This window comes from Mastomys coucha, unplaced genomic scaffold (assembly GCF_008632895.1).
Source record: "Mastomys coucha isolate ucsf_1 unplaced genomic scaffold, UCSF_Mcou_1 pScaffold11, whole genome shotgun sequence".
Classification (NCBI taxonomy): Eukaryota; Metazoa; Chordata; class Mammalia; order Rodentia; family Muridae; genus Mastomys; species Mastomys coucha.
The window spans coordinates 5,870,885-5,885,882 of NW_022196893.1; the positions used below are offsets into that span (position 1 = coordinate 5,870,885).

The 14,998-nt window shown below is 44.9% G+C and overlaps 1 protein-coding gene across 1 annotated transcript; it reads left to right on the forward strand.

The window, feature by feature from the left end:
• Positions 1-4,369: 4,369 nt before the first annotated feature.
• LOC116074000 (lymphocyte antigen 6A-2/6E-1-like) lies at positions 4,370-6,355 on the forward strand. The gene is made up of 3 exons (XM_031346411.1): positions 4,370-4,439; positions 5,095-5,211; positions 6,101-6,355. The coding sequence occupies exons 1-3, from the start codon at positions 4,370-4,372 to the stop codon at positions 6,316-6,318; spliced, it is 405 nt and encodes a 134-aa protein (XP_031202271.1). The 3' UTR covers positions 6,319-6,355.
• The last annotated feature ends 8,643 nt before the right edge of the window (positions 6,356-14,998 follow it).

Consider the following 14,998-nt stretch of genomic DNA (forward strand, 5'->3'; position numbering starts at 1 on the left):
GAGGTATAATTCAGTCTTCTTTTGGCCCCAAATCCTGAAACAGAGAAGATTAAAGGGGATTAATTAAGTATCCCTTCAATTGCAGCACTTGGGAGGCATGGGTAGGGAGACCTCTGAATTTGAGGCTAGCCTGGTCTACAAAATAACCAGGGCGACACTGAGAAACCCTGTCTTTAAAAAAGAAGAGGGGGTGGGAGAAAGGTTAAATTCAAATAATTTTATGAGAAGCTCTGCCCTCCTTCCTGTATTTGGTATGTGAAATTTTAAGGAGTGGCAACTGTGTTTTTTCCTTTTGGAAAATTAGGGTATTGCCAGGGGAAGAGGAGGTGTGGTCCAGAGCTGATCATGAGAGTGGGGCTATCCTTAGGGCCTTCTTAGCCTGCAAACATCATTTCTAATGTTTAAAGAGGGAGAGGGGCTGAGATAGCCAGAGGAACTGAGTAGAATCCTCCTTCAGGCAAGAGATTCCTTAATGCCAGCAGGCAGCACAGCAGCAAGTTACAAGTTGTTACAAGTTTCTCAAACAAAGTGCCTTTGTACTTCTAAGTATTTCTTTTTTGAGGGGTGGGGGTCCCAAGCCACATTAAGGATGGGAGAGGGTTGTCCATACCACAGGCATCTCTCAGAGAGCACCACCCCAATGCCTTCCTTTTCTTTAGTGCCTCCTTTCTGTACCCCTTCTTGGCAGGGAAATATTCTAACTCTACCTTGCATAGTTCCTCCTCAGACCTGGGTGTCTTCTTTAGTCAACCCTTACAGGAGATTCCCAGTTTTTGAGGGCCTGTTATAATTATTCCCCAGGTACAATTAACCACGCTTGATGGACTCCAGCTACAAAATAGAAAGGCTTGGTGTTAGCAGTAGGCATCTTCACCATCTCCCCCAGGGACCTGACAACCTCCCCAGTCAACCTCCCACCTGAGATCTGTCACATGGTGTGATTTTATGGTGTCCACAGCTTAGATCAGGACACATTGGACCACCTCACTGAGGAACTGGGGGAAGGGGCATCTGATCTTGTGTCACCCTCAGGGAGGAATATTGTTTTTATGTAGTGAATCAGGATTGGTTGATTGAGGCCAAATCTTGTAAGTTCAGACTTACAAGTTCAGACTTGTAAGTTAAGAGAGCTTGACCTTAGTTTGAACTCAGGTAAACTAACAGGCTGGTACCTAGCATTAGTTTCCAAGTTGCCCTCCAACAAAACTAAGCCTAGCTCCAGTCTCTAGGCTAATCCCCAACAAAACCTACTTTTTCAGGTTACACCCTCAACAAGGCCAGGGTCTCCAGGTTATTCCCCCAAGAGACCTACAACCTACAGGTTACAAGCCCACCCCCTGCCTAAGGACCACCAATGCAGAGGGGAACAGAATTTGAATTTGATATCTCTCCTAGCACCAGCCAATTATGTCAGAGGCCACAGTAGCTTTCCAATTAGATGCTTGCATGTGTACTCCCTGCTTCCTGCTTCCTATAAAGCCTTGCCTATAGACATTTGGGGCCTCCCACCATCAAAACCATTCTGCATTATGGGGATTTGTTTTTTTGGGGGGGTGTACTGAGCCTGCTAGCATAGAATAAAGACCCTGCTGTGAGTTGCATCAGATCTGCTTCTGTCTTTTTTCTTGGGGATCACTAACATTTCCCTGGAACTACAGTTGAACAATATATTAAGGCCCTTCACAACTTTGCAACAATATGCCTTCGATGATCCTGCCTTCTGGTACTCCAACCCCCTCATTGCCTGGCTCTTGCCCTTGATGGGAATCCATCGAAACCCCCTCTTTGTCACCCCATGTATTATACAGTTTCTCAAAAAAAAAAGGTACTAATATAGCCAAAGTCACTTTCAACAAGTCTGGTACAATAAGAAGCTGTTCCCACAGACCATGCTGACACAGATGACAAGGCCCCATTCTGAGAAACAAACAGGAGGATGTGAGTTCCCAAGACAGATGAGGGACAGTAGAGTGCTGACTTTACTAAAACTTTGTGTTTAGAAAAGGAAAAAGAAGCCAGGGATTTGTTTGGTGGAGGCATGTAATGATGATGGGGAAAAGGGTGCATCTGAGGGCCCATGCAAAGGCATTTCTTTCCCCTGAGATACCAGCCATAAAATGGAGCTAACATAGGGCATGGGGAAGGGCGATGAGGGGGGAAATAGAGACAGTGAAAGGAAGCAGGAAGGGGGGCAATAGAGGCCTGGCATGCGCACATTGCCAGAGAGGGGAAGGAGATTGGGGAGAGAAGGGACAGAGAAGGAAGAGAGGAAGAGAGCAAGAGAAGAGAGTGAGAGGGGCAAGCAGCTCCTTTTATACTGAGTCGGGCATACATAGCTGTTGCCAGGTAAATGTGGGGCAGAGACTAGAAGAAATGCTAACACTGCCCATACCCCTGGACAGCTCTCCTAGAGCCCTGCAGGAGTGGGGCTGCTCCCTACCCCAATCAGGCTTAGGTCTACTCAACTCCACAGAGACAAAAGCCAAGACATGATAAAGTCAGTCAGGTTTCTGTTTCCCACCAGAGAACTATCTTCTTAGAAATCATGTGATGGGCAGTGTGGTATCTACCTGATCCACTTGGAAGCCCCCTGACCCTGGTGTGGCACTTCCTAAACTAGCCCTTTCCTCCCCTGCCCCTGACTCAAGCTATATAATCTAGACCCTCTATTTCAATAAAGGAACTGTCCTTTTACACAGTCTTCTGAATTATTCATACCCACCATACATACTACCCTGAAACACCCTACTTCCAGCTCCTTGTATCCTGAGACCGCAGCCCATGGGGGAGGGGCAAGTGGCATTTGGAGGAAGTACACTTAGTTAGGATGAAATCTTTGCTGTATGACTCTAGGTGGTGAGGGAGGCATATACGACCTTGGCTACTTAACAGAGGTCATAAATTCTCTGAGGAGAGGAATTGGCTTGGCCAAGGTTGGATGTATTCAGTATGACAGTATTCAGGCCTGTGGCTGAATTGGAAAGCAGGAGAGAAGGCTGGGTGTGTTTATGTCTTGCATGTAGTTTCTGCAGAAGGCCTGGCTTCTCTAACGCAAGCCTGGACACAGCTGGTCCCTCTAACTCTAAGAATATTCAAGTACACTGTTGTCTTCTCCCTTAAGAGTTAATTTAAGTGGTCTGTCACTAATTTGGGCAGCAGTCCACCACTGAGGGAAGCTAGCTCCCCAACAGTGGTTCTGAGTGGAAAGTGGAGGACTCATGAGAACCTCTAGTTTAAGACACTTAGAGAACCAGTACGCTCCTGTGGTTATATGGCCTTTGCCTCCAAAGAGAAGGTGTTGGCCCCATTGCCATCCTGGAGTAGGGATAACGTTGGCCCAGGAGCCCTGGCAATGGAGTCAGAAGAGCAAAACTGCAACAGGTCTGTGATACTGGGCAGAACTCTACACTCAGAAGGGAGGGCTGCAACCTGAAGTTCCAGCCATCAACCCTCGTGCTCTTCTCCATCCACAAGTGGTCTCAGGAGATGCTAGAATATAGAGGAAACAGAAGATTAACTGAAAGAGGGACTCCATGACACTGCTCTGAGCCATTACAACCCAAACCTTCTATTTACAAACAGATAAATGCCAGGTGGGAGGAGCAGAAACAGCAGGGGCTGCAGCACACCTTTGATAGGTGTGTGTTCCAGCCAGCCTGGTCTACCAAGCAAGTCCTAGGACAGCCAAAGCTACACAGAGAAACTATGTCTTGATTAAAACAAAAAAACCATGAAACACAACAAAATAAAAACAAGGAAACAGCTGAGGCAGTTACCTCCTTTCCTTGCTTTCTGAAGGGCAAGCCCAAGCTAACCAAAGCCCTTGTCCCTCTGCCCTCTTAGTCCTCCTGCACCATGATCCCTCTCCAACTGAGTGGTCCTCCCTCCCAACTGTTGTAAATCTGGCTGACCAGGTCACCCACAAACCTTGGTAACTCTTAAACAATAAATGTGTTGTCTTGGAGGAGGGAAGTCCTGAAACCCCTCCCCTTTCAGGATGCCAGCTGGGAGGAGCTGAGGGAAAGTACAGGACTTACTGCAGTCCACATCTGAGAGACCTTGCCACTGTGCCTGCAGCCTGGTCAGAGAGGAAGTAAGGACTGGTGTCAGGAGGGAGCTGCTAGGGGGCAAAGGGAAGAGCCCTCAGGATGGGGCTGTGGGTGTGAGTGTGGGATGAGGAAGGAAAAGCTGGGTGGGTGTGGATAAGAGAAGTAGGCAGACATCTATTCCTTGGGGAAAGCTGTATGGAGGGTTGGAGGGAGGGAAGATTGGATGCCTGAGCCATGTGAGAGCCCAGGGATGTGACTGAGGGGCATCTATTAACTAGCACCAACTTCCAAGGTTTTATGTGTGCACTCCTTCTCCAAGGATGAACAGTTCTCACACTACAAAGTCCCATGTACTCATCCTTCTTGTGGCCCTACTGTATGCAGAAAGAGGTGAGATGGAAAATGAGAGAGGGGCAGGAGGGTACAACGGAGATGGAAAAGAACCTCAGGGTTGTGGGGACACCTGCACTTCCATTGTGTGCTTCGTGCCTGTGGTTTGTTGAGGTCATAAGGTTGAGGATTGGCTTGTGGTGGGTGAAGCCTCCTGTGCTGGGGTGCTTTACTGGGTCTGTAAACCTACCAGCACCTGCCTTGCAACCATCACCACACGCCAGAAGGACTGTTTGACGTCAGTAGCTCTGCCACAAACCCTGGCTACCAGAGCAACCTGTCCTTAGATTCTATCCTGCTGCCCTGGTCTCCCTGTCAGGACACTGACCTGTGTGCACACAAACTGGCAGAGGCTTCTTTTCCTGGCCCGGCTGCCAGTAGAGGGGTTTGGAATCCTTAACTCTTAGCATTTGACTTTTTCTTATGCCCAGCCCATGCATGTCTCTCCTGTGGGGCTGACTAGCTGAGACAGCAGTATGAAGTATATTTGTACAAAGTATCTAGGTTCACTTTTTATTTTGGTGGAGGTGGCTGGACAGTAATGTCCTTGCTCTGTCCCAGTGTCCAGCAGCTGTGTGGAAGTAAAGACATTGAGAGGAGGGGTCTGAGCTAAGAAGAGCATGCCCTAGCCCTCATGTATTGGCTTCTTTCTTAGCTCAGGGGCTGGAGTGCTACCATTGTGTGGGGGTCCCACTTGAGACTTCCTGCCCATCACTTCCCTGCCACTACCCTGATGGAATCTGTGTTACTCAGGTGGTAGAAGGTATTGTGGGTAAGTTCCCTGTGGCCTATATAAAGATGGGTGAGGGTGGCTTTGGAGAAAATGTGTGATCTGGGCACTAGTTGTGGACCATGGTTCCCCTCCCTCTAAGTAGAGCCTTCCTGGGCTTGGAGTGGGAATCCTGCAAAGTGGGGGCTGCTGGGATCCAGGGATATGCTGGGATATGGATCAAAAAGCAGGGCTGCCCATTGGCATGCATGGAGTTCATCCTCCTCCTCTGTTGCCAATGTAGTCATGTGAGGCTCCTGCCCATGCTTCATGTCTAGGGTCTCACTGGCTCACTGCTGGACCAGGAAAGCTGGAAGCATCTAGCGAGTCTCTGCACATAATAAAGGAATCTGGAGCTAGGCTAAAGGAATGGCTTAGGAATGTTGATAGAAAGAGACCTTAGGACATATCAGATCCTCCACAGTGCCATTTTACAGACATATCCTCCAGGTAGACAAGGCAGAGGCAGCCCCGCCCTGCTACCCAGTTTCCTGGTCCTGCCCACAGCCTGCCTGTGTCCTGGAGTAGGTCTCCTAGATATAACTGCCTGGGGAACTGCTAGAGTCTGAGAGGCTGCTTGCCCTTTCTGCTGTGCCACTGTGTGATCTTACACTGTGCTGTGTCTTTGTGAGTATATGTGTGAGTGTGTGTCTATAAATGTGGGTGCACATGCATGAATGTATGTAATGCAATGTATACAAAACACAGGCAACATCCTTAAAGATCATTACTCAGGTAGTGTTCTTGGATTACAAATCTGAGCTAACATGCCTGGTTTCAATGTGCCATAGAGACATTTCTAGGCCATCCATACCTGGTGGCATGTGCCCCAGACATTGGGATGCTCTTTTGTCCCTGCATAAGAAGTGAGTCACTCCCTGATGTCTTGTAGACTCTCAGAGACTGAAAGTAAAGGACAGTCGGTGCCTTCCCGTCTGCCCTGCTACTCCTGAAAATTTCAAGATGCTGGGTACTATTGTCAATGTGAATACTTCCTGTTGCAAGACAGACCTCTGCAATGCAGCCGTTCCCACTGGAGGCAGCACCTGGACCATGGCAGGGGTGCTTCTGTTCAGCCTGGGCTCAGTCCTCCTGCAGACCTTGTTGTGATGGTCCTCCCAACGACCCCACCCTTGTCCTTTTATCCTCATGTGTAAGCAGTGCTTACTGGAGCCCTCTAGTGATGAATTATAAGTTATAGAAACTCCAAGGTGAGGGTAGTGTGAGGAACACCTATGTCAACTTTAAAGCCCTTGCTGGGTAGATGCCCAACTCTTCTCTAGGGCTTTCAGATGTGTACTTCCTGGAATGTTATTTTATTGTGGCTCGCTAGTCTTTGCCATGGAGGCACCTGGCCAGCACAGGGAAGAGCCAAAATGCCAAGGTATTATAGCATCACCATCTACATATAAGTTTCTGGGGTCCTGCTGGATTCCCACGTGTGCTGCTCAATGTCTCCCTGTTGAGTCCAATAAATGATTTGTTCTTCTAGCCAAGATCTCAGTTTTCCTTTTGCTATACTGAGTCTACCAAGTCCTGCCTGCTAGTTCACATCTCTGCCCTTTCAGCCAGTCACACTAGCCGGTTCATATTAGCCAGCACAGAGTAGGGGACCACTTGGTTTGGGTGATGCTGGGGGAAGAGAGAGGGTTCCCCTACTTCCAAAGAGCACTTGTTTGTGGTGGGGAAACCCATCAGATGATCTGTCAACCATGGGTAGGTGCTGCCCTGTCAGATTCTTTTACTCCAGAGGTGGAAGCCAACTCATTCAGGGGTTCATGGCTCGATCAGAGGAAACCTAGCCTCACACTGCCTCTCCTGGAGTCCTAGTCTATATTGGAGGCCCCCAGTGGGAAGGCATGACTTGACCTATTAACAGCCTAGGATCCATCATTGCTCTATATTTTTGGCCTTGAAAACTTGCTGTCCCAGAGATGACCAGACCCTGTGTAGTTAACATCACAGGAGTCCTCACAGAGATGGACAACACCCTGGAAACGTGGGTGCTATGGACATTACTCCCTGCTCTCGAGGTCCTGAAGATCTGCGATTGTGTCAAGGTGAAAATCTTTGAGTTAGAAGTAACAGTCAACCTGGGAAGCCCTGGTCCCTGTAGCCTTCTCCCCTGGGACAGGCATAGATCCAGGAATGTGGCCAAGGTGCCAGCTGGGACATGGATTTGAGTCACGAGTTGGGATCCTACAACTTTCTTCCATATTCGGCCTTGATTCTGTTGCAGCCTCTTCTGTCCTCTCCTTCCAAGTGCTGGGTTTGCAGGTATACACTCACTACCACCCTGGCCATTCCCTTTCTGTTTTAAAAGGCAGACCGCCCATGGCCTCCATGACTGAGGCCTTCAGGCCCCACAGGAGAGCTGGCCCCAATGACATGGGCACAGGTGAGCTGGTCCTGACTCTTGCCATTTGCCATAGACAGGAGAGCTGGCCCTCACCCCCACCTGGGCAAAGCAGGAGAGCTGGCCTTGGTAGTTGAGTGTAGGTGAACTGGGGGGATGTCCAACACAACTAACTTCCAGCGCCAGATCCAAGTCTTAGTGTTGGCTCACCCCAGCATCTTCCCCATCTATGAAAGGCTGGTGCATATGAAGGTGCTGGTCCTGGAGATCCAAAGCTACAGGATCTCCATGACACAGGACAATAGCATCAGAGAAAAATCCTGGAATAAACCCAGTATTGGTAGTGTATCAGAAGCCGCAGGTCTACAACCAGAGCAATGACTCATTGTAATGATCATCTGTGAGCAATGATCAAATAGGCTATACTGTGTTTGAACAAAAGGGAATACTGTGTGACACACTGTACCATACCACAGCTATAATGTCCAGATATTTTTCCTTATTTTTTATTTAATTTTATTTTTATGTTTTAAGGGGGAGTTTTCAGGGGTATAGGATGGCTATTGAGGCATAGAGAGATGAGTGTAATTTAAGTGTATGATGGGAAATTCACAAAGAATCAATAAAAAGCTTTACTTTTAAAGTTTGTGGCCAGGCGGTGGTGGCACACACCTTTAATCCCAGCACTTGGGAGGCCGAGGCAGGCAGATTTCTGAGTTTGAGGCCAACCTGGTCTACAGAGTGAGTTACAGGACAGAAAAAAAAAAGAATAAGAGCTGCCTATGTATCTATGAAGCCCTTCTTTTGTACACACACACACACACACACACACACACACACACACGCACACGCACATGCACATGCACACGCACACGCACACACATACATGTATTGTGGGTCTTTCACAGTTCAATTTCTTAGGTTCTGAGAAACAAGTACATGCAGAAGTTCAAAGGTATTCATCCCCTTCAGGTTTTGATACCTGGAGACATCTTTAATATCTGTTACTTGTTTTTGTTTTACCTCAAACAGTCAAATCATAGCACAGGCCTTATGGAGGAGTGAGACCTGGCCCATGTGGCTGCTAGCCAAACAGCCTCATGCTGCCCACAATCCCCAGGCTGTGGTTAATTGTGTCTGCTTCCAACCCAGCATCAGTTGGGCAGGTCTTCACACACCTGTGTTTTGGCCATATCTGTCTTGCGTAACACCCAAGTAGAGGGCAAACAGGGTCTTGTGTACCTGGATAAGCACTGAAGAAGCCAGGAAAGTTAAACACACAGCTTACCTCTCCTGGAATGCCAGGACTGGATGAGTTCATGTAGGTCACAACATGGTGATCTTCTGCTGTCTGATGAGCCTGGCTTGGCCTGCATTTAAAACGTTGACCATTGCTTCTAGGTTATAAAATTCATCCTTGGTGGCTGGGCAGTGATGGTGCACTCCTTTAATCCCAGCACTTGGGAGGCAGAGACAGGTGGATTTCTGAGTTAGAGGCCAGCCTGGTCTACAGAGTGAGTTCCAGGACAGCCAGGGCTACACAGGGAAACCCTGTCTTGAAAAACCAAAACCAAAACAAACCAAAACAAAAAAAACCCAAAAACTCATGCTTGTGATAAATATCATTTGTATTTTACAACAGCCTATGTGACTGTCTAATCTTTGGACCACGCCAACTCTGAGACCCACAGGCATTAAGTTTACCTCAGTCCAGTAATGCTCCTAGATCTTTATCTTGGGCATTGTTTCTATGTCAACAAGAAACCATCTTATGGATGAACCTATATGTAAAGATCTTCAATGTCAACATGTCTTAAGCTTTGCTGTACTCATGGGGCTGAGGTGATGGTTATCTGAACACTTCCCCAATGTGTGCTGTGTTTAATTAAATATGGTTAAAATAAAATGCTCTGGTCAGACTCTAGAAGTCTTAGCCCAGTACTGGTTCTAAAATCAGTCTCATCGGAGTTTTATTCATACTTCATACTTATTTTCTTCCTTTTTTTTTCTTTCCTGAGACAGGGTTTCTCTGTGTAGTCCTGGCTGTCCTGGAACTCACTCTATAAACCAGGCTGGCCTCGAACTTAGAAATCTGACTGCCTCTGCCTCCCAAGTGCTGGGATTAAAGGCGTGCGCCACCACTGCCCGGCTCATGCTTATTTTCTTGTACCTACTCTAAAGTCTACACATGAATACACACACACACACACACAGTGTGAGTAGAATTAATAGCTAAATAGGATGTAACCAGAAGGTCTTCTTGAATACTGATGTGAGGATGAATTAGGGCAGAGTTTAGAGACTAGAGGCTAGAGGTTAACACTTTGTAAAGCAGTCCTGGCCAAAGTGGGGTCTAGCTGAGCACTGTCCAAATCTTAAAGGCCATCTTTTTAGTGGCAAAACCGCCTGAGACCCCATTCCCCCTGTAGTCTTCTAGGAACATCCACTGGTGTAAAACCAGATCCTTGGTCTTGATGCAGAAAGGAATTTGAGGATGGGCCTTGTCTTAGGGTTTCTATTCCTGCACAAGCATCATGATCAAAAAACAAGTAGGGAAGGAAAGGGTTTATTCAGCTTATACTTCCATGTGGCTGCTCATCACCAAAGGAAATCAGAACAGGAACTCACACAGGGCAGGAACTTGGAGGCAGGAGCTGATGCAGAGGTTGTTGAGGATGCTGCTAACTGACTTGCTTTCCCTGGCTTGCTCAGCTTGCTTTCTTATAGAACAAAAGACTACCAACCCAGGAATGGCACCACCCACAAGGGGCCCTACCTCCTTGATCAACTAATTGAGAAAATGCCTTACAGCTGGATCTCATGGAGGCATTTCCTCAAGGGAGGCTCCTTTCTCAGTAATAACTCCAGCTTGTGTCAAGTTGACACACAAAACCATCCAGTACAACCTCTGAACCTTTGGCCCAGCCCCAATTAAATGTTGTCCTTATAAGAGTTGCTTTGGTCATGATGTCTGCTCACAGCAGTAAAGGCTTAAATAAGACATTGTTTCCTTGGTGTTTTTGTTGTTGTTATTGTTGTTTTCTGGCAGAACTGGGGATTAAACCTCAAGTCTTGTGCATACTACCACTAAGCAACAGTACAGCCCTGTGTGTGTGTGTGTGTGTGTGTGTGTGTGTGTTTATGTGTGTGTGTGTGTTTATGTTATCTTTTCTACTTATTTTTAAAGACAAGTTCTGCTAATGTAAATAGGCTGTCTTGAACTTGCTGTGTGGCCTAGGATGGCCTTAAACCTATGATCCTCCTGTCTCAGGCTCCTGAGTGCTGGACTCACAGGCATGTACCACTTTATTCAGCTATGTCATTTGAAGTAAGGTTTCACATTAGATAATAACATATGGATTTTTAATTTACAAGGTAAGTAAAGAGGGCTGGCTGGATTCTGACTGTGTTTCCTTTCACCCAGAGATGGATCCTCAATTGATCCACTTTGGTGGAGAAAGGAAAGCCACTTGTTTTCTTTGTGAATAAAGAGTTTGATAGAGATGGGAAGGCAGTATGGATACTGGAAAGTGGGAGTGATGGGTACCAGGCAGACTGGGAAGACCCAGCTGAACACTGCAGCCTAGGGCACCAGTGGGAGCCACAGCCACATGTAGTCCTGGATGCAGTTACAGGGCTGGAGGCATGAAAAGGATGGAAGGGACAGGAGAATGGGTGACTATGAAGCAGTTCTGTACACTGTGATATTCTATTCCTGATACTGCATTTGTCAAAACCACAGCCTACACAGCACGGAGTGCTGACCCTAAAAATTGTGAGATCTTGATTTGAGAGAGATGTCTCAGTGATTAAGAGCATGGGTTGTTCTTCCAGAAGCCGGGGGTTCAATTCCTAGCACCAATATGGCAGCTTTCTGACTTGCCAGACGTCCTGAACCTGTAAGTCCCAGGGTTCAATGAGAGACCTCTTCACAAAAATCAAGGTAAAGACACCATAGGAAAAAGAGTCAAGGTTAGGGAGGAACTGGGACCAGCAGGACCATGCACACAGGAACTCTGCCAGTCAGTGGCTCAGATTGCATCCGTTCTATCTGGGCTGGCCAGAGCCCTAAGCAGACCTTGAATGCAAACTCTGCAGCCAGTCCCAAAACAACCAGAAGAATCTCCACTCCCAGGTGCTCTAACAAGTCCAGGGTTACAGGATCCCAGAATCACAGGATCACAGAGACAGCTTGACTCTGAGGAATTCTGACACAACCAGGATCACAGGAAGGATAGGCTCCAGTCAGATTTAGCACGGGCAGGTAGCACTAGATATAACCAGATGATGCGGGGCAAGTGTAAGAATATAAGCAATGCAAACCAACGTTCCTTGGCATCATCAGAACCCAACACTCCCACCATAGCAAGTCCTGGACACACCATCAGATTGGAAAAGCAAGATTCAGATATAAAATCACTTCTCATAGTGATGATACAGGACATTAAGAAAGACATAAATAGCACCCTCAAAGAAATACAGGAGAACACAAGTAAACAGCTAGAAGCCCTTAAAGAGGAAACACAAAAATCCCTTAAAGAACTACAGGAAAACACAATCAAACAGGTGAAGGAAATGAGTAAAACCATCCAGAACCTAAAAATGGAAATAGAAACAATAAAGAAATCAGAAAGAGAGACAACCTAGGAGATACAAAACCTAGGAAAGAAATCAGGAGTGGTAGATGCAAGCATCACCAAAAGAATGCAAGAGATAGAAGAGAGAATCTCAGGGGCAGAAGACACCATAGAAAACATTGACACAACAGTCAAAGAAAATGCAAAAAGCAAAAAGATCCTAGCCCAGAACATCCAGGAAATCCAGGATGCAATGAGAAGATCAAACCTAAGGATAATAGGTATAAAAGAGAGTGAAGACTCCTAAGGTAATGGGCCAGTAAATATCTTCAACAAAATTATAGAAGAAAACTTCCCTAACCTAAAGAAAGAATGCCCATGAACATACATGAAGCCTACAGAACTCCAAATAGACTGGACCTGAAAAGAAATTCCTCCTGTCACATAATCGTCAAAACACCAAATGCACTAAACAAAGAAAGAATTTTAAAAGTAGTAAGGGAAAATGGTCAAGTAACTTATAAAGGCAGGCCTATCAGAATTACACCAGACTTCTCACCAGAGACTATGAAAGGTAAAAGATCCTGGGCAGATGTCATACAGACCCTACAAGAACACAAATGCCAGCCCAGGCTACTATACCCAGCAAAACTCTCAATTACCATAGATGGAGAAAACAAGATATTCCATGACAAAACAAAATTTACACAATATCTTTCCACAAATCCAGCCCTACAATGGATAATAGATGAAAACATCAACATAAGGAGCAAAACTACACCCTAGAAGAAGCAAGAAAGTAATCTTTCAACAAAAATACACAAACCTAATTCCACCTCTTACAACAAAAACAACAGGAAGTAAAAATTACTTTTTCTTAATATCTTAATATGAAAATTAATATTACCAACATACCTTAATTGATTGAAATCCAAAAACATGAGGAATTAGAAATTTGTTGATTGTTATCCAATGAATGGTCTCTCTAATTTGGTAATTGGAGAAATAGGTCCAATATTATGCAATCCATATACACTTTCAGCTTGTTTGTTCATGACAGTGTCTTGCTGTGTACAACATAATGTTCTTGATATCTTGATTCTCCTGTCTCGGCCTCTCTATTAGTAGTATTGTTTATTTCATGTTTTTACATTATACTATGGTTTTCAGAACAGCTTACCCACTTTAAAACTATTTATATATCCAAAAGAAATGTAGAGAATTAAATTGGGAGGGGCTTGTAAGAGAACAACAAAGAGTGAGACTGAATGCTTTGCTTGACATTTGTAACTCTTTTTTTTTTTAAAGATTTATTTATTTATTATATGTAAGTACACTGTAGCTGTCTTCAGATGCACCAGAAGAGGGCATCAGATCTCATTACAGGTGGTCGTGAGCCACCATGTGGTTGCTGGGATTTGAACTCATGACCTTCCAAAGAGCAGTCGGTGCTTTTCCTGGCTAAGCCATCTCACCAGCCCCCTGTTTGTAACTCTTGTAACAAGTTACCACTGTAAGAGCCAAGATTTTAAGCTCTACTAAATAAAAAACAAACAAACAAAACACTTTATATATTTATGTTCACTTATGAAAATATTAGTAGTGATATATTATTCTGAAATATACAGTAATTATGTTCGGAGTTATTTAAAATTTATATTGAGAAAAATGTTTGTATTTTTAGTATTGCCATAGACAAGCATCTACATAAGACAGTTAAATTGATTATTGTTTTATACCAAACAACTTGTATAATACTCATTTTTATTGTTATAATGTTTTATAAATTTTAAGGAATATGACAAAAAAGATATTGTAAGTATTGAAGGGGGGGTCTCTGGGAAGAGTTGGGGTACAAAAGGAAGATAAGAATGTGAGTTAATTCTATTTACTTAAAATATGTTTTTAAATGTTAACAAATTCAGATAAATTGAAATCATGTAACTTTTCTCATTGTGATCTCACTTTTTTTTTTTTTGGTTTTGTTTTGTTTTTGTTTTTTGAGACAAGGTTTCTCTGTGTAGTCCTGGCTGTTCTGGAACTCACTCTGTAGACCACGCTGGCCTCGAACTCAGGAATCCGCCTGCCTAGCCTCCCAAGTACTGGGATTGAAGGCATGTGTCACCACGGCCCAGCTCAATTTCCTAATAAAAAGACACATAACAACTGGAAAAAAATTTTCGGTATACAGGTATGTTGTAAATATGGTCCCTGAACAGAGCTGGCTCCTTACAATTCCATTTTTTAGGAGAATTAATTTTTATATCCCCTTTAATTAAAGCACGTATGTATATTGAATACTAATGTTAGTTGTCAGACATCATTATGTAGCCCGACCTTAACATGATATGATTCTGTTTAGAATCTACAGAGCATTTTCTCTTTCTTCAAACCATTTCCTTGACCTTTTTATTACTTAAATAATAAAAAAGCAACTCACAAATCTAAAAAAAAAAAGAAGAAGAAGAAATAAAATACATCTGAACCCCAGAGACCCAGACCAATACTAAAATGCACGTATCTTGGGGATTTTGCTAGGAGGTATCCAGATTAGTTTAGAGGATTAAAATAGAAAAATGACGGTTCAGGCATTGCAGTAAAGCTTGATTGAATTAAAAAAAAAAAAGACTCAAGGTTGACCTGTGGCCTACACACACACACATACACACACACACATACACACTCTCACATACTCACACACACACTCACACATACACAAACTCACACGCACATATTCACACCCACACCCACACCCACACCACATACTCACACACTCACACATACACACTCACACACTCACACACATATACACACTCATACACACACTCACACACACACACACACACACACACACACT